Source organism: Rhipicephalus microplus, chromosome X (genome assembly GCF_043290135.1).
Source record: "Rhipicephalus microplus isolate Deutch F79 chromosome X, USDA_Rmic, whole genome shotgun sequence".
Classification (NCBI taxonomy): Eukaryota; Metazoa; Arthropoda; class Arachnida; order Ixodida; family Ixodidae; genus Rhipicephalus; species Rhipicephalus microplus.
The window spans coordinates 145,889,952-145,913,131 of record NC_134710.1 but is presented as its reverse complement, the minus strand read 5'-3'; the positions used below and the strand labels follow the sequence as shown (position 1 = coordinate 145,913,131).

The 23,180-nt window shown below is 45.7% G+C and overlaps 1 protein-coding gene across 1 annotated transcript; it reads right to left on the bottom strand.

The window, feature by feature from the left end:
- Positions 1-3,266: 3,266 nt before the first annotated feature.
- Positions 3,267-7,450, bottom strand: LOC142777000 (uncharacterized). Its single transcript, XM_075881303.1, has 3 exons — positions 7,305-7,450; positions 4,926-5,367; positions 3,267-3,592 (listed from the first exon to the last, which is right to left on the bottom strand). The coding sequence occupies exons 1-2, from the start codon at positions 7,314-7,316 to the stop codon at positions 4,996-4,998; spliced, it is 384 nt and encodes a 127-aa protein (XP_075737418.1). The 5' UTR covers positions 7,317-7,450; the 3' UTR covers positions 3,267-3,592; positions 4,926-4,995.
- Positions 7,451-23,180: the final 15,730 nt, after the last annotated feature.

Below are 23,180 nucleotides of genomic sequence, written 5' to 3'. Positions count from 1 at the left end.
AAAAGTCCTCACTGAATCTGTCAAAGATGCCGCTGTAGTTTGGTGGCTTTATTCTTCAAGAACTGCATGCAAAGTGTATGTGATCTATAGATCACATGGACGTAACCAAAAAGTGGTTGGAGGGGTTCAAACCCCTTCCGAATTTTTTTCAATTTTGCATGCGTATATATGCACGTACACCAACCCCACGCACGAACAAAAGTAAATGATGGTTCACCCCCCCCCCCCCACACCTTTCCCCCGAAAAAAATTATGACTACGCTTTTGATATATTAGACTCGGAGCAGTGTTGATCTTACAAGCTCAAAATTAGGACATTGGTTTATGTGGCCAATGACAGGCGCAATATTGCAGTGCCATCCACAGAGTATAAGCCAAAACTCAATGAATATGTGTTTTTCAGTCAAACTTACCTGCAGAAAGTGTGCTGAAGTCGCATGCTCGAAGTGTTCCGTTTGTGCGTAGCTTCGTCCCAAAACCACCATATGATTATGAAAGACGCCGTAGTGGAGGGCTCCGGAAATTTCGACCACCTGGGGTTCTTTAACGTGCACCCAAATCTGAGCGCACGGGCCTACAACATTTCCGCCTCCATCGAAAATGCAGCCGCCGCAGCCGGGATAGCCAAGTATGCAAACGCATGAAGACAAGTACAATAACGGAAAACACGTACACCAATCTTAATCACAAAAAAGCGCACTCGATCCAACTCAGTGAGTGTTGTTTACCCTTCAGAATGTGGAACACGTAATGTCGCGTTCAGACTGCAGTCGCGGAAATGTTGTAGGCCCGTGTGCTCAGATTTGGGTGCACGTTAAAGAACCCCAGGTGGTCTAAATTTCCGGAGCCCTCCACTACAGTGTCTCTCATAATCATATAGTGGTTTTGGGACGTTAAACCCCACATATCAATCAAGACTGCAGTCACATCTGTCATAAGTGTTGCATCACGTAACAGCTGGAAGGTCCAATCACTTTGCTAGCTACCACAAATGTTCTTAGTAGTCCCTACGGCATGATGCGTTTTTTACGACGGGTCAATCACCACTTCTTTGCGTCCTCGCTACAATCGTTTCAGCATCACAAGGTTCATGTGTTTGCCACAGGCTAGAGATGAATGTTCGCTTTCATTAACGCGTGTCGCATGTGCCCTGTAGTCCTGTTGTGGTGTGACTTGGGCGTCCAGTTTGGCTTCTATGAACGCCTCTTCTGCCTTCTTGAAGCACCATGTAACGTCGCTATACGAGTGGAAAAGAATATAATTTCTAAACTGAGTGAAAACCAGTAGGTTGGATACAAAGGGGTTAAACTAAATTAGGGCGGTGCCCTCAGAAATTCAAAACGTACACGCCAGCACCAAATATTTGCCTTGAAGGTTCTGCAACTCGTGAAGTGTCAATAATCGCAGAGCTCCACAATTCAAACTTCCACCTGCCTCGAGCCAGGCGTCGTTCTGCAGTTGCTTGGCGCATAACGTTTTCAAACAGTATACGGACATTTGTCGCATTCATCCCTCACTGCAGAGCGAAGACCATTCCATACTCGTCTTGTGTACTCACGGGCACACAATAAACACAGGCAAAGCAACTGCACAGACACGCTGTACTGCGTTACTTTCAAGATGCGCATGAAGATGCGCAATCTAGGAAGGCCGACGGCAACGTGAGCGGAAAATGAAAACCGAAACTGATTTACCCATTGGTTGTGCCGTATATGGTGGTAGCAGTAATTGCCGTAAAGGTCACGGGCCCCATGCTTTACGCTAAATCAGACAACGCCTCAACAAGCTACTTACGTGGCTTGCTTTTACATTTACGACCCTTTAACCGAAGATCAGTACGTAGTGCATGAAGTCTGGACAAGGCTTAATAATCAGTACACCGGCTTGAGAATTTGTACATCAGATATCGTCGGTCACGTGTACATTTACTCCCTCTCTCCAAATTCCGATCTCTAAACAAGTCACAATCAAAGGTCCCAGCTTGGAAAGCAGCATGGTTACAAAGCCGGACAAGTTTTCGAACTACCAGGGAAGAAGAACAACGTTGTTACTTTTTGTACAAACTGAACGCAAACGGAATGAATGAACACATCCGCACAGTCTCGGCATCACGCTCATTCGAAGACCAACACGTCATTTTGTAAATATTCCCCTTTTATTAATCGCCTATTGAGCGGTAAATGACGTGCCACCGATCCTGCTGTTTGATACGACCAATTATACACTTCATCATTATATGTGCCAGAATTTTCACGCCTCAGCTGCAGTTTATATCATCTGTATCCTCCGCAGCCGATAGATGTAGACAAGTGCTTCCGGAGGTACTACAATGATGACCACCATATGACATTCGAAATGTTCTCATCATATTTGCATTTTTTCTTCGTTGTTCTCTCATTATATATTGAACAGAAACCAATGGGCTAACGGTATTATCTACACTTCAAGATCTGTCGCCCGAGCCCACAGCAGCTACAATGTCACTTCTCAAAAGCGGCCAGGTCGTTTATTTCAAGTTTTTACTGATCTTTCCGATATATTGTCGCTAGTCTTTTTCATTCTTTTATTTATCTTCTTGTGTGTCCTGTTTTTCTTTTCTCCTTGAGGAAAGAGTGGTATAAAGAGGCGATTGTACCCTTTAATGTCCTGTTATGCCCTGAAAAAGAAAGGGTCTCAACCTCAACTTCAAGAACAGTTGTTTCATTTAAAAAAACACACATCAACCAACTAACTAAAACGTTGCGGATACCAAAAATCACATTTCCACGCGCACGCTCGTGTGTGTGTGTGTGTGTGTGTGTGTGTGTGTGTGTGTGTGTGTGTGTGTGTGTGCGTGTGTGTGTGTGTGCGTGCGTGCGTGTGTGTGTGTGTGCGTGTGTGTGTGTGTGTGTGTGTGTGTGCGCGCGTGCGTGCGTGTGTGTGTGTGCGTGTGTATGTGTGTGTGTGCGTGTGTGTGTGTGTGTGTGTGTGTGTGTGTGCGTGTGTGTGTGTGTGTGTGTGTGTGTGTGTGCAGGTTACATTGCGCTCGTGCATTGTATATTAAATTAAGAATCAATGTGAGCGCTCTCATATTTCCTTAACAGAAATATGCGGTAGATGTCTCATAGGACACTTTACTATTGCCCATCAGGTGGACGACTGTGCATACTGACTGGTAGTCACGCACCGCAAGGATTAGATTTGTTTCGAAGACGCCATCCACGGTCAGCGCGCAAGCACGACGAACCAAATCTCGAAGTGCATCGCTTACAAATAATCAACACTGCTATTTTCAAGTGTATATGGCCCACAAGGACCACGCGAGAGAATGATTTTATTCGAGATCGCGAAGGCTACAGTAGGTGGGCCATGCGTGCCAGGAAGCCGCCGTGCCGGCCGGTTCCACCACTGCGAGTCCGGAATTGCATACTCGTCGTCGCCGTCGTCGAGGAAGTTGATGTGAAGCAGTGGAGGCCGCAGCCCACACTTGCACGCCCAATTTTATGCTTGGCGCATAAGCGTATGTATATATATATATACCTATGTACAGAATGTATACGATGGTTCAATCGTGACGCCAGGGCGCCCGATCTGCCTTGACCCCCGGCGTCTTCTGCAAAAGAACAACAGCAACTCTTTGGAGCCGAGATGTGCTGCACGAGGAAGCAAAGAAAGCAAGCACAACGCGCGCTCTCCTTTGACCCGCTTTGCGTGCATTGGGCTTCAAATACGCGCAAGGTGTACATTATGGGTTTTCTCGATCGCTCTTCGGTTGTTAAGTATAGCTCGCTTGCTCTGAGGCGTCCGCGAAAGAGTTTCCTGCGGGGAGACCTGAGGTTCGAGATTGGGGCAATCTCGCCACTAGCATATAAACACTAAATTGCTGATGTTAACACGGAATAGCGAGAGCACCTGCTCGTGCTTAGTATGGATTCGCGTCAAGTGTTGTGCACTACTCATGGGCATTAGAGGCCCATTTAGACACCGCGAAAGGAATTCTTTTACCTGTAATTTGCGAGAGCTGTAACAACAGGCACCTTTGCTTTTGCGTATTCCTGCAAGCAGAATCACGAATACAAGCAAATTCGTAATTTTGCTTGTAATTGTACAAGCACAATTACGAATTTGCGTATATTCCTACATGCAGAATTATATCCTCGTTGTGCCGCGAAGTTCCGAGAAGTGTGCGCTGTTCCGCTTTATTACCAATGTTCTTAGCACATATCTCATAAAGCAATAAGTGGAAATTGAAGGGCTCATTTTTCTTTATTAGACACAGTACTAATGATAACTAACAGACAATGCAGCCAAAGAAAGTATGGAATGTCATTAGTAGTAAATGTAATGTAAATTTCAAGAAAGCGAAAAGGCAACTTGCTGCTGGCAGTGGCAAGTTATCTTTTTTTTGTTCACATTTACAATGAAATCACTACTAATAATATTCTCTACAATTTCATTGGCATCATTGTCTGTTAGTTCAGCACTTATTTTATAACAAATGGCTAGATATTTGTTAGAGCAGGCACGCGTGTCTACGTACACCAGGAAAAATAAATGCAGTAAAGTAATCAACTGAATGCTGCCAACGAAGCGAATGAAAGCAACGTGACATGTTTCGCATAAATGAAAAAAACAACACAAAAAATAGAGAATTGAGAAGTTGTCTCCTTCTTGGTGTAGCATGGGTTATATATATATATATATATATATATATATATATATATATATATGAAGCACGCACCAATTTGTCCAAGAGAGTTTAACCGTCGCGTGAGTCTGCTGACAACTTTGTTGACCTCATAAAGAACTAACCACCCAAAACTTCATTTTTTGGGATGAACCTACGAACACACACTGGTTTAAAATCCTAACAAGTAGCAAAAAAACCCGAACTTATAAAAAAGAAATAACGTTCGTCAATTATACTGGCACATCTCTGCACTTACCTTCAAGAGGCAGACGGCAGAACCAGCGCTGATTCCCCGCTCCGCATGTCCGGGGAGCCACGGGCACGCCTTACCACTTGTATCCCAAGCTGTTGGATGTGCCATAACTAGAAAAAAAGTCTGTATTTGACCCGAAGCCGCCCACACTGCCGCCGATGCTGCCATCTACGAGGCTGACGGGCACTCCTGCGGCGATGGTCAGCACGGGCTTGAGCCCATGCGCCACCGAAGCCACGGGTTCGGCGACATATCCGATCACCGGCTTGGGTACAAGCTTGACCTTCACCTCCGGTCGGGCCTCGAAGCCTACCCGGGCCACGGGTGCCGTGATGGCGACCGCCGGCGCGGCCGCGGCGCTGCCGCCCCCTGCCGCATTTCCGAGTCCGCTGCCGATGGTTCCTGCGAAGGCCGACGGCGCCAGCATGCAGAGCAGGGCCACGGCCTACGGGGCAAACGGGAGCGGCCATTCAGTTCACCGGCTCGAAGAGCGCGGAAGGAGAAAGTCATCACGCCTCCTCGTTGAAGAGGTCATGACAGACCACGACGCAAGGCGCGAGGAAATAAAAAGAAAGGGGAGAGGGGTTAGCAGAGGCGGCGAAAGATGAAGCCATTCGGAAGAAGGAGAACGAGCAGCGGTGCCCTGCAGGTCACAGACGAGTACGCGTCGCCCAGTCGGTGACCCCAGCCATTGTGTAAAGGCCAGGAGCTCCGCCATCTCGGCCTCGCTCGACCATTCGCCCGGTGGCGTCATCGCGTGCGTAATTGAGCGCGCTCTGTAGCGCGACGTCTTCAACGTCCGATGAGCTCAGCGGCGAGGTTTCCCGGTAGTAGCTGTAGCCCTCGAAAGTGGCACCTTGCGTGAAAGGAGCGCCTCGAATCGCGACCTTTCCTCTCCGCGTCGGAAGTTCGCAATACGGCGTGAGCGAAGCGCTGAGGTCGTCGGGCTCGACAGACGCAGTTGGCGCGGCGTTATAGAGGGGCGCGAGCCGTGTCACTGAACGGCGAGCGTTGCAGTAGGTTGTCTCAGCTCAGTGAGAACTCGAACATGGTGTCATTTCATTTCGCAACCTTTGCTCGGCATGCCGAATATAGTGCAATGCAAGCTCATTCTTCTCCCTTCCCCACGCGTGTGAACTTTTATGCCGATCAGTGTTATCATCCTATATGACGACAACACTGATGTAACACAGCATAAATATAATGTATATCATGTGAGTAGACAATACAATTTGTTTCGTTTAAGTTAGCCCCAAAATAAAAAAGTGAAGGTAAGTGCGTAAGATACATATAATCTTTTTTTTACAATAATTTTATTGTCAAATCAAAAGAGTGGGTTGTTGGTCGAGTTGGTTCAGCAGTTGGGCTAGATGGTATCAAAACAAGCAGTGTTTATTGCTCTACCTTATCTACTCAAACGATTTAGTCTCTCAACATAAAGGAAGGAATGGGTACAGGATTTGCTACGCTAATACAAAGGGGATTTCCATGAGCTAGGGAGGCGCTGTTTTTTAAACGATAACTGCTGCTTTCAGCACACAAAATACGGCACATATATAGATTAGTTCATGTAGCAGTCGTCTTGACTTATACAGTGAAACCTCATAATTGGGCTTGCTTAGCTCGTTGGTTGCACATAGTGGGGGGGGGGGGGGGGTTCCGGCTGAATTCTTGGACGAGGACAAAAGGGGAGACGACGCACCACTGGACTGGCAACTGAAACTGAACCTGCGCAGATGCCAGTCCGGTGGTGTGTCGTCTCCCCTTCTGTTCTTGTTCAAGTGGTTGGCTGGAACCCCCTCGCTATGTGAAACCTCGCTGTACTGTTATGCAAACGTGCATCATCGTTATCATTTTCCCTGTTTTCCCATAGGCGGAATAACTACAAGAAACATACGAAATGTTGATGCAAACTTGAATGCCGCAGTATACAGGGTGTGAAGTGATAAGCTGGACCAACGCTCAGAAACACACACTTGAAAGCGTAGTCACATTTCGCATAAACAACGTGAACAAAGTAACTATAAAAAAGATATTCACGGAATCTTGACATGCGACCAGAAATAGTCTATAAAGTGAGACCACATGAAAACATCATCAGGTAGAATAAGTTTCCCGCAAGGACTTTTCTCATTCGCGTAGGCTTTAACGTAAAGTGAAGGAACTAAAGCCATGTGACTGGCTTAGAAAGAATACAAGTTTCCGAGTCAGTGAGAGAGAATACGAATAATAATGAATATTTTAACCCCGCAGCATTAGGAGTACCTAAATTTTGAACAACTTTGCCCTTCTCTTCAGTTATCATGTGCCTTCGTGGACTTTCTCCTTGCTCGTACACGCAAAACATTAGATCCTGCACATCACGAACACGAAAACACTTACGAGCAATAGCATGATGCCGACTGCTTCGCTATACCGAGGGTGTCTTCTCTGAACTTGTGCACACCAAATGACCACATCGGCCGGCTGTCGCTCCCCTATATACGTTTAGAACGACACGCCCAAAAATAGCGGTAAACTCGCCGGAGCACTTCAAGAGGAAAAGCACAGAGGCTGCGCTTCGAGATGCGGAGACACCTGCGGTCTCTATATCCGCTAGGAAAGGACAAGAATCCAGTCACCCAGATGCAAGACGCGGGCCGAGCAGCACAGGACAAGCCGATGCAGAGAATGGTGGTGCGTGCTCGGATATGGGCTAATCACGAGGACAAAAAATAGAGCTGCTATGCGACGGCGCTTGTTTACGGATGCGTACACCTGGCTTTGGGTGCGGGTGCGCGGACGTCTGATCATGTTTCTCTTGCACTCGTAGATGCCTTTCGCGGCCCAGAGTAGGGCCCTAATTTTAGATTCACGGGCAAAGAGCGCCCGATAAACCCTATACGCTAAGCCGCGCTCTGCGCAGATAGCGAGGAAAGTGCTGCATTTAGTTTCCTGGCTTTGATTGTGCACCCCCACCCACCCACTCACCACGAAGGCACCAGGTGTATCGCTCAGTCCTCGCGCCTGTAGTGTTACCGTTCTCCTCACTTCCGCCTCGTAACAGTTGCAGATATGACGGTGATAGGCCGCATAACCGATAAACACAACGTCCTGGTACGATACACGCCTTTCAGCTCTTTCCTATATTTCCGTTTTTCTCCTACGCGACTAGTGTGGAAATGAGAAAGCGGCATTCTTATTTATCAACAGTTGGTAGAGCTTATTTTTTATGTATGCGTAGAATATAACCGAAGCTCCTGCTTTTCTTTTTCTCTCCTCTTTCGTTGGCTCTTTTTCGTAACAAAACGCGTCCGGAAAGCACACTTTCCTCACCACAACATCTGAACTGTTGTGATGCGTACGAGCCCCGCGACGGCCTCCTGGCATTATCAGAAACACGGCTCGTTTCTCTTATTCGTAATGTGATCCGAACTGGATTTACTTTTCAAAGGTGTCTTCTGAAGCTCGTTTCTTGAGCGATTCGGACCCCTGAACTTCATTCAAGTGTGGCATCGTTATTCAATGACTTGGAGTGGAGAAATAGCATTCTTCGACGCAGAATTTTCACATACCTATATCCTATATTTGACAGTGGGTTGTCTGTTCTACTGAACGATTCAGATATTATATATATATATATATATATATATATATATATATATATATATATAACACGGCAGATATATGAAAACCGTGACCATGTCAGTGGTGTGAATGTCTTCCCATCTCTATTATAAACAATTCAGCATGGTGAATACGCATATAAACTTACGACACCATCATTTGCGGTGAGATGAGGCTATAGGTGGCAGCAAACCGTCGGCGCGTTTGTGTTGATAAGCGGTCGGTGGCGCGTACACAAAAAGTGCGCAGCGTCGCTTCACTGTTGGTGGTTTGAGTGGATTGTCGGCGAATAAAGCGCTTTGTCTCCAGCCTAATGGAGACGCAGCGAACTCTCACTTGAGATAACTTCAATGGGCCCAAGGAAACAATTCCCTTAACTGAAAGTTCCCTAAATTGAATATTCACTAGAATTGATTTATTTGTGGGGTTTTACGTCCCAAAATCACCATATGATTATGAGAGACGCCGTAATGGAGGGCTTCAGAAATTTTGACCACCTCGGGTTCTTTAACGTGAATATTCACTAGAATACGGAACAGCAGAGAGCACTGCAGAAATCAAATCAAACGTGTGGATTTGAATAAATTTTGAAAAAAAAATGCAATTTTTATTTGTACTGACGACTTGAAAGCACGAGAAGAGACAATGTTGTCATAGAAAGTACACTTTACTGTGCACTGCCTCTGGCTGTGCTTCTTGCAGTGACACGAAGTCTCGAAACTTTCAATATATCCATACAGCCTCGGCTAAAGGCACCGGATTTGAACCGGCCTCGGCCATAAACACTTCTTCGTCACACTATTCTTCTTTTGGTTTCGGACAAAGAATGGAAACAATTTTCAAATCTTTTAGCTCGGCGCTGCTACTTAAGCACACGTGGATCGTTTTCGTCTCCCGCTCGGCTGTTGTTCCTCGACGTGCACATGCGATTTTGCACCGCCGCTGATGGATGGGCGACATGGAGGCAGAGTGCATCATCTACGCCAGTGAAGCAGAGCGCCAAACTTCATTGAATTAATCTAAAAAATGAGCCCCAGGCCGCAAATAAAGTTCTTTCAAGTGCAATATTCATTACTCAGAAGTTCGTTTAACTGAAAAATATTTGCATAGAATGAACAGAATGCGTAGGAAATCAACAGAATGTTTTGGCAAAAGTTCCTTATTCTGAAATATTCGTAAAAAAGACGTTCGTATATACAAGTGGTAGTTCACTATATACGGCCTCCGCTGCCAAACTGATCTACGAAGCCGGGCTAACGTTCTTGGTATGTATGTGCGAGAGAAGTGCAGTCTGCCTATTCATGAGCCTCTAGCCTTCGGTCACAGTCGTGTTCTGTAGGCGATGCTAGATTTTTTTTTCTTCCTTTATTTGTACGCACGTGGTTAACTTGTATTGTACATATAGACGCACTGTAAATAGTGTTGGGCTACAGAGGCAATTATGTGTTCGCTTCTCTTACGGCTACAAAAAACAGGAAGTCTGTGCGTGATTAGCAGATGTTTATATGAATACGTATAGGCTTGAGGTCTTTTTTACCAATAAACGGCCTATGCATGCAGACGCTCGTTCATGCTTTGCGGTATCGCATAGATTTCGAAATCAAGACGGTGTCGCTAAAACTCTGCACTCACATCTCATAATTTAGTACTTCTTTTGTTTAGGACGACGGCAAATGCACAATGTGATGGGCTTGTATGACACAGTGACTCCCAGACTGAAATGATTTCATGGTGTGTAGAGTACGACCATTACACCTTTCGCCATACTGACACGTGCACGCACTCACTCATTAGACTGCATACAGATATTTAAAGGCGAAGTGCTAGTGTATATTGTGTAGACAGACGTACAAGCATTCGACACAGTGCACATGCGACATGATAAGCTGCCTTTTGAAAATGTGCCTGACGTACGCACTCATGCGGGCATGCTGTGACTGACAGACGACGCAAGGAGCGACCCACACTGCGAGGTTTCTTCTGCTCAGCGCTATGTGCCGACTCTGTTCGATCTAGCGGCCAATAGCTCACCACACATACAAGCAGCACATGATTTGCTACCGTCTAAACGCGCATTTAGCGCTTAACACCGGAACATTCATATTCATTGCGATAGCAATTATATATATAAACGCTCAGTTAATTTTTGCCATTTTGCCTACGCCATGGCCATCATGTCTTACACACACACACACACACACACACACACACACACACACACACACACACACACACACACACACACATATATATATATATATATATATATATATATATATATATATATATATATATATATATATATATATATATATATATATATATATATGGTTGTGTGTGTGTGTGTGTGTGTGTGTGTGTGTGTGAATGCATGAAGTGTACAATTAAGGGCCCGTTTGGCTTTGTTAGACACGATATTAATGAGATTTAACAGACAATCATGCCAAGTATTGTAGAGGGGATGTTATATGAGGTATTCGTAATGTATATTTTAGGAAACAAAAGAGGATGAAAAGATAACTTGCCATGGCCAGGGACCGAACCTGTGACTTTTGAATGACGCATTCGATGCTCTACCAACAGAGCTACCACGGCGGCTATCCCCCCGTCCACTTCAGTGGTCATGTATGTGCATTAAATGTGGGAGCCTCAGTCAGCACATCCTGTAGACATGACGGCGAGTGTGGAACACTTTTTCTACCTATTTTCGGCATCGCGGAGCACGCCATCTTATTACGAGCTGACAGCCGACCAATAATTCCTTGTGGGTGATTCCACGAGAGATCGACACGGGTCCAAAAGTTGATATTTTAGATTTCATTGAGTATTTTATATTTCGTGCGCCTCTCGCCAGGTAGCCTGAAAGTCAACTTCGTTTTATTATTAACGGCATAACTTACGAGAAAAAATATCAAACTTCACCAACACGGAGGCACCAATTTCGTCACCTGTCATTTTCGAAAATTGCAGATGCTATAAAAAGACAAATATTTTTGTTTCAAGGAAGATATTTTTTACCTGAAATGCATGTCTAATGAATGAATTCATACGGTTTCGATTTTGTAGACCTTAAGAAGATAGCTTTTAAAAATGTCTAATTTTGCGACAGTTTAAAATGAGTTACGTATTCCCCTTTTTTTTTTCTCCGAAAGTAATGCAAGCAGCGTTTTCAAACTTGACACGTTTTAAGGATATAGTGTGTTCATTAGGTATATAAGTTATTGCTGCCGCAGGGCAAATGTAAATTTTATATATTGCCTCAAAGTTCTCATATTGGCAAAAGTGTACTCCACTGAAATTTGAATAATAAAAAACCCCATCTTCTATTTTTCTTAAAATCTCGTAAATAGACAACCGAAGCCCATCATACAGTAATATAGAAAAACATGTTGCATTATTTTGTTTTTAGCGACAATATTCGTGGTAAAAATCAAAGCTTTTCGAGAATGCGCTGATAAGTTGAGAAATCTAGAAATCGGAACGGAAAAGCAGCAATGAGCTTCAAACGCGAGTAAACGTGACCGCATTTGGTAAAGAAAGGCTGTTTTAGCACTGTGACAAATACGTACCCTTGAAGGCGCATTTATGCTCCTGATAACACAGCTCTAATGGAGGAAATCTTCGACACTGTAGCTCAGTTGCAAAACATCTGTCTATATTTGCAGATAAACTCAAACATGAAAATGTTCCAACGCAAGTGTTGGGTCTCGCTAGAAAAAAACATATGCGCTTGAAGTACCCTCACTGGTATTTTGGTGGTGACTGCGTGAAACAAGAGATGCGCTCAAAATGGCTGCATCTTTTGCAGACCACATTTAGCAGTACGTGACGCTAACAAAACACGACCATGATCAGTGCCCTCAGATGTGCTTAGCCAAACATGCCAAGAACGTGTGCCTGGAACATGTGGCGACGATTTCCACTGGCTCTTTTTAAACTGACGGAATGTTTCTAGCTCGTCTGCATTTGCACACAGCAGCTTGACATTCTTGAGCTTCGCACTGATTTGCGCCATCATTTGGGATGCTGACATAATCACCGCTGAGCTTGCCGCTCTGAGGTTGTAGAGCGTAGCCTGATACTTTAGTAGGCCACCAACGCCGTCACAAGAGTTCTTGCCATGTCCTGTGGCCGAAAAAATTCACTTTGTTGATATGATCTTTCTTACATAACTCGAACAACTGGTACTTGTTTTTGAAGTGACTGCATGCACAATCAGAAACATAAGTAGCATGCGTGTCAGGCTTAAGTTGTTCCTGCTATAATAAAGAACGGAGACAGTCAAAACTGTTATCCAAGGCCAGGTAGGAGCATAGGCCTAGCTAGCGAAATCAGCGACAGTCCGGGCCGAGCGTCTCGTGCTTAGCACTGACAATGTGTTTGCCGAGATTTGCATGACCCACTACATTCATCATTACATATTTCCCCCTCGCTGAAGATGGTGCCAAGTAAGTGTTCTAAGGTGTCGTGAGGACAAGTGGTTCGTGATATGGTTTGAGGCGATCCACATGTACGATTTCGCGGCCTCGGCGACGCATCGGGCGCATCGGGGAGAGCGAGCGTCGACGTGGAAAAGGAGATCGGCGATCAGGAGCTGGTCGGTGGCTTGGTCGAGGAGCGTACAATTCAGGGTCTGGGGTGTATTGAGTGTACGTGTAATCGTTCTCATATGGACGTAGGTTTTCACGTGAGTGGAGTGAGCGGCGGCCGCACAGACGTGCGACGTGCCCAGGTAGACCACACGAAAAGCAGATCGGTCGGTTGTCGGCAGTGCGCCATGGATTAGGGACTCGGCGAACTGGAGGTCGTGGCGGCTGGGCGGCATAAACAAGAGCAGGCAGTGGAGGCGGCGCTTGGAACGTCTGTGGTCGTGGTCGTGCTGCTGCTTCGGCGTACGTCAATGGTACATTGAGTGGTGGCACCAGCTGCGGAGGAAGGACCTCAGACACTTGATCTCGTATAATAGTCCGTAGAGTAGGGCTAAGCGGTGCACTGCGCTCCGGTAGGCCAGAGATGAGCGAGAGTTGGCGGGCAACTTCTTCGCGCACAAAATCTTTGATCGGCGAGAGGAGGACGGGGTCTTGCGAGGGAGTTAAGCCGGACATCGATTCCTGATGTGGGACAGCACGGCGGGTGACGAGACGTTGCCGGCGGAGCTCATCATAGCTTTGGCAGAGCTCGGTAACTTGGGCGACAGTAGCAGGTCTTTTTGAAATGAGCATCTGGAAAGCGTCCTCGTCCATACCCTTAAAAATATGCTTGATGCGGTCCACCTTTGTCATGTTCACATCGACGCGTTTGCACAAGTCAATGACGTCTTCTATGTAACTTGTAAAGTTCTCACCAGGCAGTTGAGATCTCGACTGAAGGCGCTGCTCCGCACGAAGTTTGCGGACAGAAGGACGACCAAAGACTTCGCTGAACTTTGCCTTCAATGCTGTCCAGGTGGGAACGTCGGTCTCATGGTTCCGAAGCCATAAGTAGGCAATGCCACTGAGGTAAATGCCGACAGTGGCCAGTCTCATGGCTTCGTCCCATTTGTTCAAGACACTCACGAGTTCGTAAGTAGCCAGCCAGTTGTCGACGTCGTGATCGTCAGTGCCGCTGAATATGGGAGGATCCCGCTGACGGACCGCTCCGGAGCACACGATGGCCTGGGAAGCCATAGGAGGAGGGATTGTGGCAGATGCAGTGGTCATGACAGCAGGTAGAGTCCGGCTTCGCAACTCCAGGGTTGCAAGGAGACCCCGCACCGCCACCAATTATAATAAAGAACGGAGACAGTCAAAACTGTTATCCGAGACCAGGTAGGAGCGTAGGCCTAGCTAGCGAAATCAGCGACTGTCCAAACCTAGCGTCTCGTGCTTAGCACTGACAATGTGTTTGCCGAGATTTGCATGACCCCCTACATTCATCATTACACTTCATATAGTTGTGGATTATTAGAAGAGCAAAACAGGCATGTGCAGCATCATGGCATGTGTCATCACTGATGACGGCAAAACTTTGAATTGATTGCTTCCTTGTGACGACACACGTGAATATAGACACCTGTATTTTGTGCCAGTGATACGACTGTATCTTATTCGGTAAAATGGCTGTCCAATTTTCAGCGAAATCAGAGTGAAAAATGCAAGATTCTTTTTCTTGGTTCTCTTTCACCTGGCACATTGCTGATTCTTGAATGTATTTTATGTAATCATGGGTAATCCACTTCGCGAACCATAGACTTAGAGAGAGAGAGATAAAGATGCAAGGAAAGGCAGGGAGGTTAACCAGACGCACATCCGGTTTGCTACCCTGCACTGGGGAAGGGATAAAGGGGAGAAAAGAGGTTGCAGAAAGATGAGAAGGTACACACAATCACGAGCACACTCGGGGAGCACACACAGTCTACAGGCGGTCGCTCAGGTTTGTTGATTTTAGGTAAAGTAGCAGTGCTTTAGTTGCTTTCTGCGCAACTGAGGCAGATGCCCAAGGTCCTAGTATCTTCTGCACACAAAATGGTCCGCGGTCAAGTTGATTCAAAACCATCCGGAGCTGGCATCGCTGTGTGTCGTAGCAAGCGCAGCTGCACAGGACGTGTTCGATGGTCTCTTCAGCTCCGCAGTAGTCGCATGTAGGAGTGTCTGTCATACCAATGCGAAAGGAGTACACCTTTGTAAATGCAACACCCAACCAAAGGCGGTATAACAGTGTCGCATCGGAGCGGGAAAGTTGTGATGGTAGCTTTAGCTTGAGCGAAGGATCCAGTTCATAAAATTGACACCTTTGGAAGCTGGTAGACGACCAAAACGTGCGTGTGAGATCTCGAGCCAGCAGGTAAAGTTGTCTTGCTGCATCATTCCTTGATATAGGAATCGGGACTACACGGGTTTCTTCATGGGCTGAGTGGGCTGCATCATCGGCTAATTGATTTCCGGTAATACCGATATGTCCAGGCAGCCATTGATTTATAATATCATGCCCTCGTGCTAGAGCTTCGAGATGGCAATGTCTTATTTCTTGTACCAATTGGTCATGACTCCTCCTACGCATGGCAGACTGCAAACTCTGACGCGCTGCCTTCGAATCACAGAATATGACCCATTTTCCTGGACCATCTTGAACGAGATATGGTAAAGCAGCCCTTATAGCAGCAAGCTCTGATGCCGTAGATGTAGTCATATGCGACAACTTAAACTTTATAGTCATTGCTGCAGCCGGAATTACAGCGGCACCTGATGAGCTGCTGGACGAGATGGACCCATCAGTGTATATCTGCGTTCCGTCTAAGTATAACTCACGTAAAAATAGCAGTGTTGCTTGCTTGAATGCTACTCTGGAGTGATTGCTTTTCTTTTTGATTCCCGGAATTTCTAGACGTATTGCGGCTGGTCGAGGCACCACAAAGGACATGCAATTCTCGCAGCTGGCGTATATCCTGATGGAATGCTGTTTAGGTGCTTCGCTATGACGTCTGAAAACGTAGCACGTGGTCTTCCGGAAAATAGAAGGGCCAAGTGGTGGTCGGGGACACGGCTAGCAAGTCGAATGTGCGCTCTGAGGCAATCCACAACTCTATATGTCCTGACTGGATGGTCTCTGGCAAGCATGATTGTGGCATAAGTAGAAGCACATCGGGGCAGTCCTAGGCAGATACGCAGTGCCTGACCCTGCAAACTCTCCAATGAATGAGTATTCAATTTGCAAGTGTTAGTCAGTACCGGCAAGCTGTAGCGCAATAGACCAAGAAATAGGGCCCTGTACAGCTGTAGCATGGAGGCCACAGAAGTTCCCCATGCTTTCCCGCACATGAATTTCATTATATGCACAATAGATAGCAGTCTCTTCTTCAAGTAGGCACAATGTGGGCTCCACGAAAGACTTCTGTCGATTATTATGCCCAGGAAACGATGCGTCCGTGCATATTTGACACTCTGCCCACTGATGTAAACAGGGTATGGCGTCATTGGTTTGCGTGTAAACGCCATCAACTCGCACTTCACAGTTGATATATTTAGGCCTTGTTTCTGATAATAGGCTGTTGTGAGGGTTGCTGCCCGCTGTATTCGTGCACGCACCTGAGGGCGAGTAACTGCAGCACTCCAGAGGCAAATATCATCGGCGTATATGGATAGGCACACCGACTTTGGCAGAACCTTCACCAGACCAATGAGGGCAACATTGAACAATGTGGGACTTAAAACACCTCCCTGAGGTACTCCGTAGTAGGTGTATTGTTCAGCAGTTGTACCCTCATATGTTTGTACAAAGAAACCCCTGCCAGTTATATAATCTTTTATCCATTGAAACATTCGTCCACCAATGCCCACTGCTGCGAGAGAAGTGAGGATGGCATCGTGAGCTACATTATCATATGCATCCTTCACGTCAAGAAAGAGTGCCACTGATATGCGCTTGTAACTTTTTTCTTGTTGAACAAATGTCGATAAGTCAAGGACACAGTCAATAGAGGAGCGGCCCCGACGAAAGCCTGCCATGCAAGAAGGGTATTTGGTGTACCGTTCTAAGTACCACTCGAGATGAAATAGAACCATTCTTTCCATCACTTTTCCGAGGCAGCTTGCGAGGGCAATAGGGCGATACGCTGTCAAGTCCAATGATGATTTTCCCGATTTCAAAAGTGGTATTAATCGACTTATTTTCCATTCTCGGGGAACACTGCCGCTGAGCCAGGAGTTGTTGAAGCATGTTAAAAGTTCTTTTCTGGCTTTTTGTCCAAGGTGTCCCAACGCACTATAAGTAATACCATCAGGACCTGGCGATGACATGCGCTTACAAGCGACTAACGCACCTTCCAGTTCTTCAGTGGTGAATGGAATGTCCATTTCTGGTAATCGCGTCTCAGGAACGATCACGGCGTCGATGCTCTCGTTCATAATATTCCCGGCAACTCTCGTGCAAAATTCTTCAGCCACCTCGAGTTCTGTTTTTCTATGATGGAGTGCCAAAGCTTTAAAAGGGTGCCGTTGTTGTGGAGAGGAGCGAAGACCACGAACTGTTCTCCAGATATATGACAGCGGTTTATGAGGGTCTAGAGATTCGCAGAATGCTTTTCAGCGTTCGCTCTCCAGCTTGTAAATGTGTCGTTGAATCTTTTTCTGGAGCCGCCTTGCTTCCCTCAGATCGTAAATTGATCTTGTGAGTCTGTATCGTCGTTCAGCACGCCTTCGTATAGCTCGTAAATTTTCCAGTTCGATGTCAAACTGTGTTATTTTAGACGAAAATGGTAATTTACATTTGGACGCTTGCATAGCTTCCGCTATGGTATTTTCCAGGCTGCAGGTGAGGCCTTCTTGGCAAGCGTTCTCAAAACGTGATGTAAACATCGACCAGTCAGTACCAATTGCAACACCGGAAGAGAAATCTTTATGATACCGTCGATCGTCACGTAGGTGGGTATGTGATCACTCCCATAAGTCTCAATATCGAAAAACCACTTAACTTTGGGAGAGAAGCACTGTGACACCAATGTCAGGTCAAGGCAACTGCCATACGGGAGACCCCGCAGATATGTGGGCGTACCATCGTTCATGATGGAAAGGTCGTAATCGGAAGCGAATGTAACAATGTTCCGGTTCCTGGCATTCATCCTAGTGCTCCCCCAAAGCATGTGATGGGCGTTGAAGTCACCGGTGATGATCCAAGGCCCATCGGTCCTCATTAGGATGTCTTTTAATCTGTCGCAGTCAAATCGCGATGACGGAGATATATATCCACCAATAAGCGTGAACGAAACTGCATTCTTCTTTACACGAAGACACACGTACTGATTGTCGTCATTTGAACTTATTGGGTGCGAAAGATAAGTCAAGTCTGTGCGAATGTAAACAATTACTTTGCTTCGTTCTTCGCAAGCGGCTGAACAAAAAGCTTCATAACCAGACAATCTATAAGGCGTTGATACGTTTGGTTCACATATGACAAATATAGGGAATTGATTGGCCCGAACAAATTGGCGAAAGTCCGAGATGCGGGACTTCATGCCTCTGGCATTCCACTGAAAAATCGACGCACTTTTAACTTCAGTGCGGAAGATGAGATTTTGTTGAGCCATTGTGCTTATACGAAGTTAGCAAGAACTGGATTCAGTGGATCCAGTATTTGCAGTGCACTCTTAGCAGACGGAGATTGTATGCTGCTCAGTAGTGTGCGAATCGTGGCAATTAATGATTGCACGATTGTAGTCACTTGCCTGTCTTGGTTGGAAAGGTCTCGAACCAGGATCGCGGACTGGCCGTCATGAAACTCCTTCGGTTCGCTTGATGCTGCTTCCCTTTGAAGTGCAGGCCACTCTGTCGCCGTTAGGGTATGCTCACTGGCTTTGTCCTTTACAGCCTTTCCCATGGCATGTGTCTGGGAGGCAAAGGATGTGGTACTGATGAGGGATCTGGCAAACGTGTCGAGGAGGTAGCGGGCGTCTTCGAAGACCGACGTCGACGTGAACGACGCCTTCTGACTTTAGCTGCGGCTTCTCGATGAGATGAGTGATCGTGCACCATCTCCTTCAAGATGGCAATTTCCTTCTGAATCCGTGGGCAGTCCTTCGATGTGGCTTCATGGGATCCATTGCAATTAGAGCATTTCTTGAAAGTTGCGACGCACTTATCCGCTTCATGGTGCTCGGCGCAGCGGTGGCATACCACCGAATTCTCGCAGACGCGGCTCACATGTCCAAGTTTCATGCATTTACGGCACGGGAGAGGCTTTGGAATGAAAGGCCGCACAGCATGTCTGAAGTACCCCACCTTCACATGAGAGGGGAGTGATGTGCTCTTAGACGCAATCTTCACACAGCGAGACTTGCCTAGCCGGGTGACATCAACAATTGGAGTATCAGTTGTTGACTTGACAAGAAATTGTAAGTCATTATTGGAAATAGCTACATCTATGTCGTAGATCACGCCGGTTACTACATCACATCCCAAGGGAACATGAGAGCGCACCTGGTTGCCGTCCAAGTCAGTTACACTGCGCAGAACGCCCAACGCACTTGCGTGCGAAACGTCCACAGCCAGTAAATTCTTTCTGGCGTTCACTCTTATGTCCGTAATCTCATTTGTCACGAGCGTTTACAGAGACCTCGACACAGACTGTCTGTTAAGGCGTTTCATGCTGACGGTAGGAAGTAGCTCTCGCAGAAAAGCACTTGCCTGGGCAGTTTTTATTACTAGATCGCCATTTTCCCATACTGCATAGGCTACCTCAATATCTTCAGGAATTCCTAATCATGTGGCTGTCAGAGTGTCCTCCTTAGCACAATAGTCACAATGGCCTAAAAAACCATCACTTGTAGGGGAGGTGCAAAGACATAGTTTTTTCAAGAAGTCCGGCATGTAAGCACCATCGGTGACTTCTTGTAGGGCAGAAACACACTCCGTGGCATTAGCACAGTATATACAAAGGCACACTTCTTGGTGTGGTGCAAGAAGAACCCACTTCGGCCTCAGTGTATAAAACTTTGAGAGCTCAATAGACGTGTTCGGATTAGCTTCTCTAAAGAGACGGTAAGCCTCTCGCACCGAACGGTTCATAAGCCTTTTCGAAACAAGCTCCCTTTTTCCGTCATTGATAACAGATACATACTACATCTTTTTTGTTGGGACTCTGCCGAGAGCAGCTATACTCATCTTTGGAGTAGTAAGCCATAGCTGCCTGGACGTCCATTGGGTTCAGCCGTGTCTTTTTTACCGCATTTGGTGCTAACCATATCCCGTGTTTTGCGTGCCAACGTCGGGATCTGTATATCATGTAAGCTGACAAGTTTGGTATAAGCGGGAGTTTTCGGCGCTCTATATCGCTCGGCAACAGTGTCAACAAACGCATGCGCTCTCTATACGAAGAACACGCTTCATAGGCTTGCTTGAAGTTCTTAAACCACTGGGCACACACACTGCATTTTAGATTTGATGGTTGAAAGCTGCGGTTACACACGTTACGGTGACATTTCACGGTTACTGTAGAATTGCTGCTAAGTTGTCTTGGCTCTGCATGAACTTTGCTATTTTGCGCGTGCAGCTTCTCCGGTCGCATATGTGACAATGCTTCAGGCGTGTTTACGCACCACTCTTGACTTCTGCCTTTTTCTTCTTCCGGCAAAAACTCATCAGCTGTTTCAGCTGAGAAGCCATTAGACAGAGACAGCATATCTCTGAGGCGTCTGAAGCAGTTCTGGCAGACGTCGTCGTTGTTATGTGAATGGGGGGCAGCTTTCGGCAAAAGCTTCTGGAGGGCAAACAGGCCGATGTCTTCGACCTTGCAGAAGTTTCTTTGCTAAGGTATTTTCTTTTTATGCAACATGAGGTAATCTGAACAAAAAACTCTATCCCGGCTGAAGTGGTCAGCCGTCGCCACGCTCCATGAGGCTCAAATTACTAGGCAATGCAACTATGCGTGAAACCAGCAGCACGAAAGTGATCTATCTGTCGCCTGTTCCTATGTCTCTCACCTTTAATGAGAGCAAACGTAAAACAGCGTGCGCAAGTATCCGCAGTGAGAATGCAAAACTGAAGTATAGTACGTTAAAATGAATTTCACAGTGTTTTTGTAGATAAAATTACGGGAGGCGTAATCTTTGTCCCTACTTTGAACCATATGATCTAAAGCATCGCCTCCGAGATGCGGCGCACAGCAATTCATCTGTAGAGCAGACGACGGATGACAACTTGCCCTAAAGCGTGTTCTTCAGTCTAATGCGGTAGTCTTCGTGCCCCAAATGATAAAAATTTGTTATGAATCGTTTATCAACTCATTCAACATTCAATGCTCTTACCCAACGTGTTGCAAACACATGGCCGTCACAGCAGCTCCATCTGTGTGTCAGTAATGGAGAGGCACCACATATTAGAAGTCTCAGTGCTCTACGTATAAGAGTGAATTCAGATACTGTAGAATATCGTGTTCAAAATAGTTACTCCTATCTGCTAAAACAGCCTTTGTTCACCAAATGCGGTCACGTTTACTCGCGTTTGAAGCTCATTGCCGCTTTTCCGTTCTGATTTCTAGATTTCTCAACTTATCAGCGCCTTCTCGAAAAGCTCTGATTTGTACCACGAATATTGTCGCTAAAAACAAAATAATGGAACATATTTTTCTATATTACGGTATGATGGGCTTCGGTTGTCTATTTACGAGATTTTAAGAAAAATTGAAGATGGCTTTTTTTTTATTATTCAAATTTCAGTGGAGTACACTTTTGCCAATATGAGAACTTTGAGGCAATATATAAAATTTACATTTGCCCTGCGGCAGCAATTATTTATGTACCTAATGAACACACTATATCCTTAAAACGTGTCAAGTTTGAAAACACTGCTTGCATTACTTTCGGAGAAAAAAAAATGGGGAATACGTAACATATTTTAAACTGTCGCAAAATTAGACATTTTTAAAAGCTATTTTCTTAAGGTCTACAAAATCGAAACCGTATGAATTCATTCTTCATTAGACATGCATTTCAGGTAAAAAATATCTTCCTTGAAACAAAAATATTTGTCTTTTTATAGCATCTGCAATTTTCGAAAATGACAGGTGACGAAATTGGTGCCTCCGTGTTGGTGAAGTTTGATATTTTTTTTTCTCGTAAGTTATGCCGTTAATAATAAAACGAAGTTGACTTTCAGGCTACCTGGCGAGAGGCGCACGAAATATAAAATACTCAATGAAATCTAAAATATCAACTTTTGGACCCGTGTCGATTTCACGTGGAATCACCCTTGTATACTATACCTCAAGGCACTGAGTCTGCCAGAACGAGACCTTCGCTATGAATGAAGAAAAGGAGTGTACACATCAGGGCTCGTTTTTTATTGTTACAGACAATGTTAATGAGATATAAAAGACAGGCATGCCAAGGAAAGTATAGCGGGTATTATATGAGGTATTTGATGTGTGAATTTAAAGAAATTAAAATGGCTGAAAAGATAACTTACCGTGGGCAAGGACCGAACCTACGACATTGGAATAATGTGTTCGATGCTGTACCATCTGAGCTATATATATATATATATATATATATATATATATATATATATATATATATATATATATATATATATATATATATATATATATATATATATATACAAAGAGAGAGAGAGACCGAGATAGATAGATAGATAGATAGATAGATAGATAGATAGATAGATAGATAGATAGATAGATAGATAGATAGATAGATAGATAGATAGGCCACAAAAAAGAAACAAGTCAGCAAAATATTTTCCACGGCACGGAATAAAACAGGTGACCTCTTGCTCCGCAACGTGTTGCTTTAACCACTCGGTCACGAAATCACCCGTCCTTCAACCTATTAACAGCGAGCTATTTATATACAATTTACCACTGGCGCTACGCCGATCTCGATGGGGGGGGGGGGGGGTATCAGCATGTTTTCTGCATTACCAACGAGATGGTGCGAAGGGCAAGCTCGGCGTCCCGCTCGGGCCATGAGTGCATGAGCTCATCCCTCACGCGTGCCCTGCAGGGGAAAGGTCGCCCGTACGCGCGTGCCCTATCTCGTGATTGCGGCGGTTTGTACGTCGGGGACTTTCACCAGAAAGCTGCATTGAAATCACAAAGCGCACGATAGTCACTTCGCTCGTTGAAGAGGCCCCGTTTACGAAAGGAGCGCGCTGTTCGAACACAGTG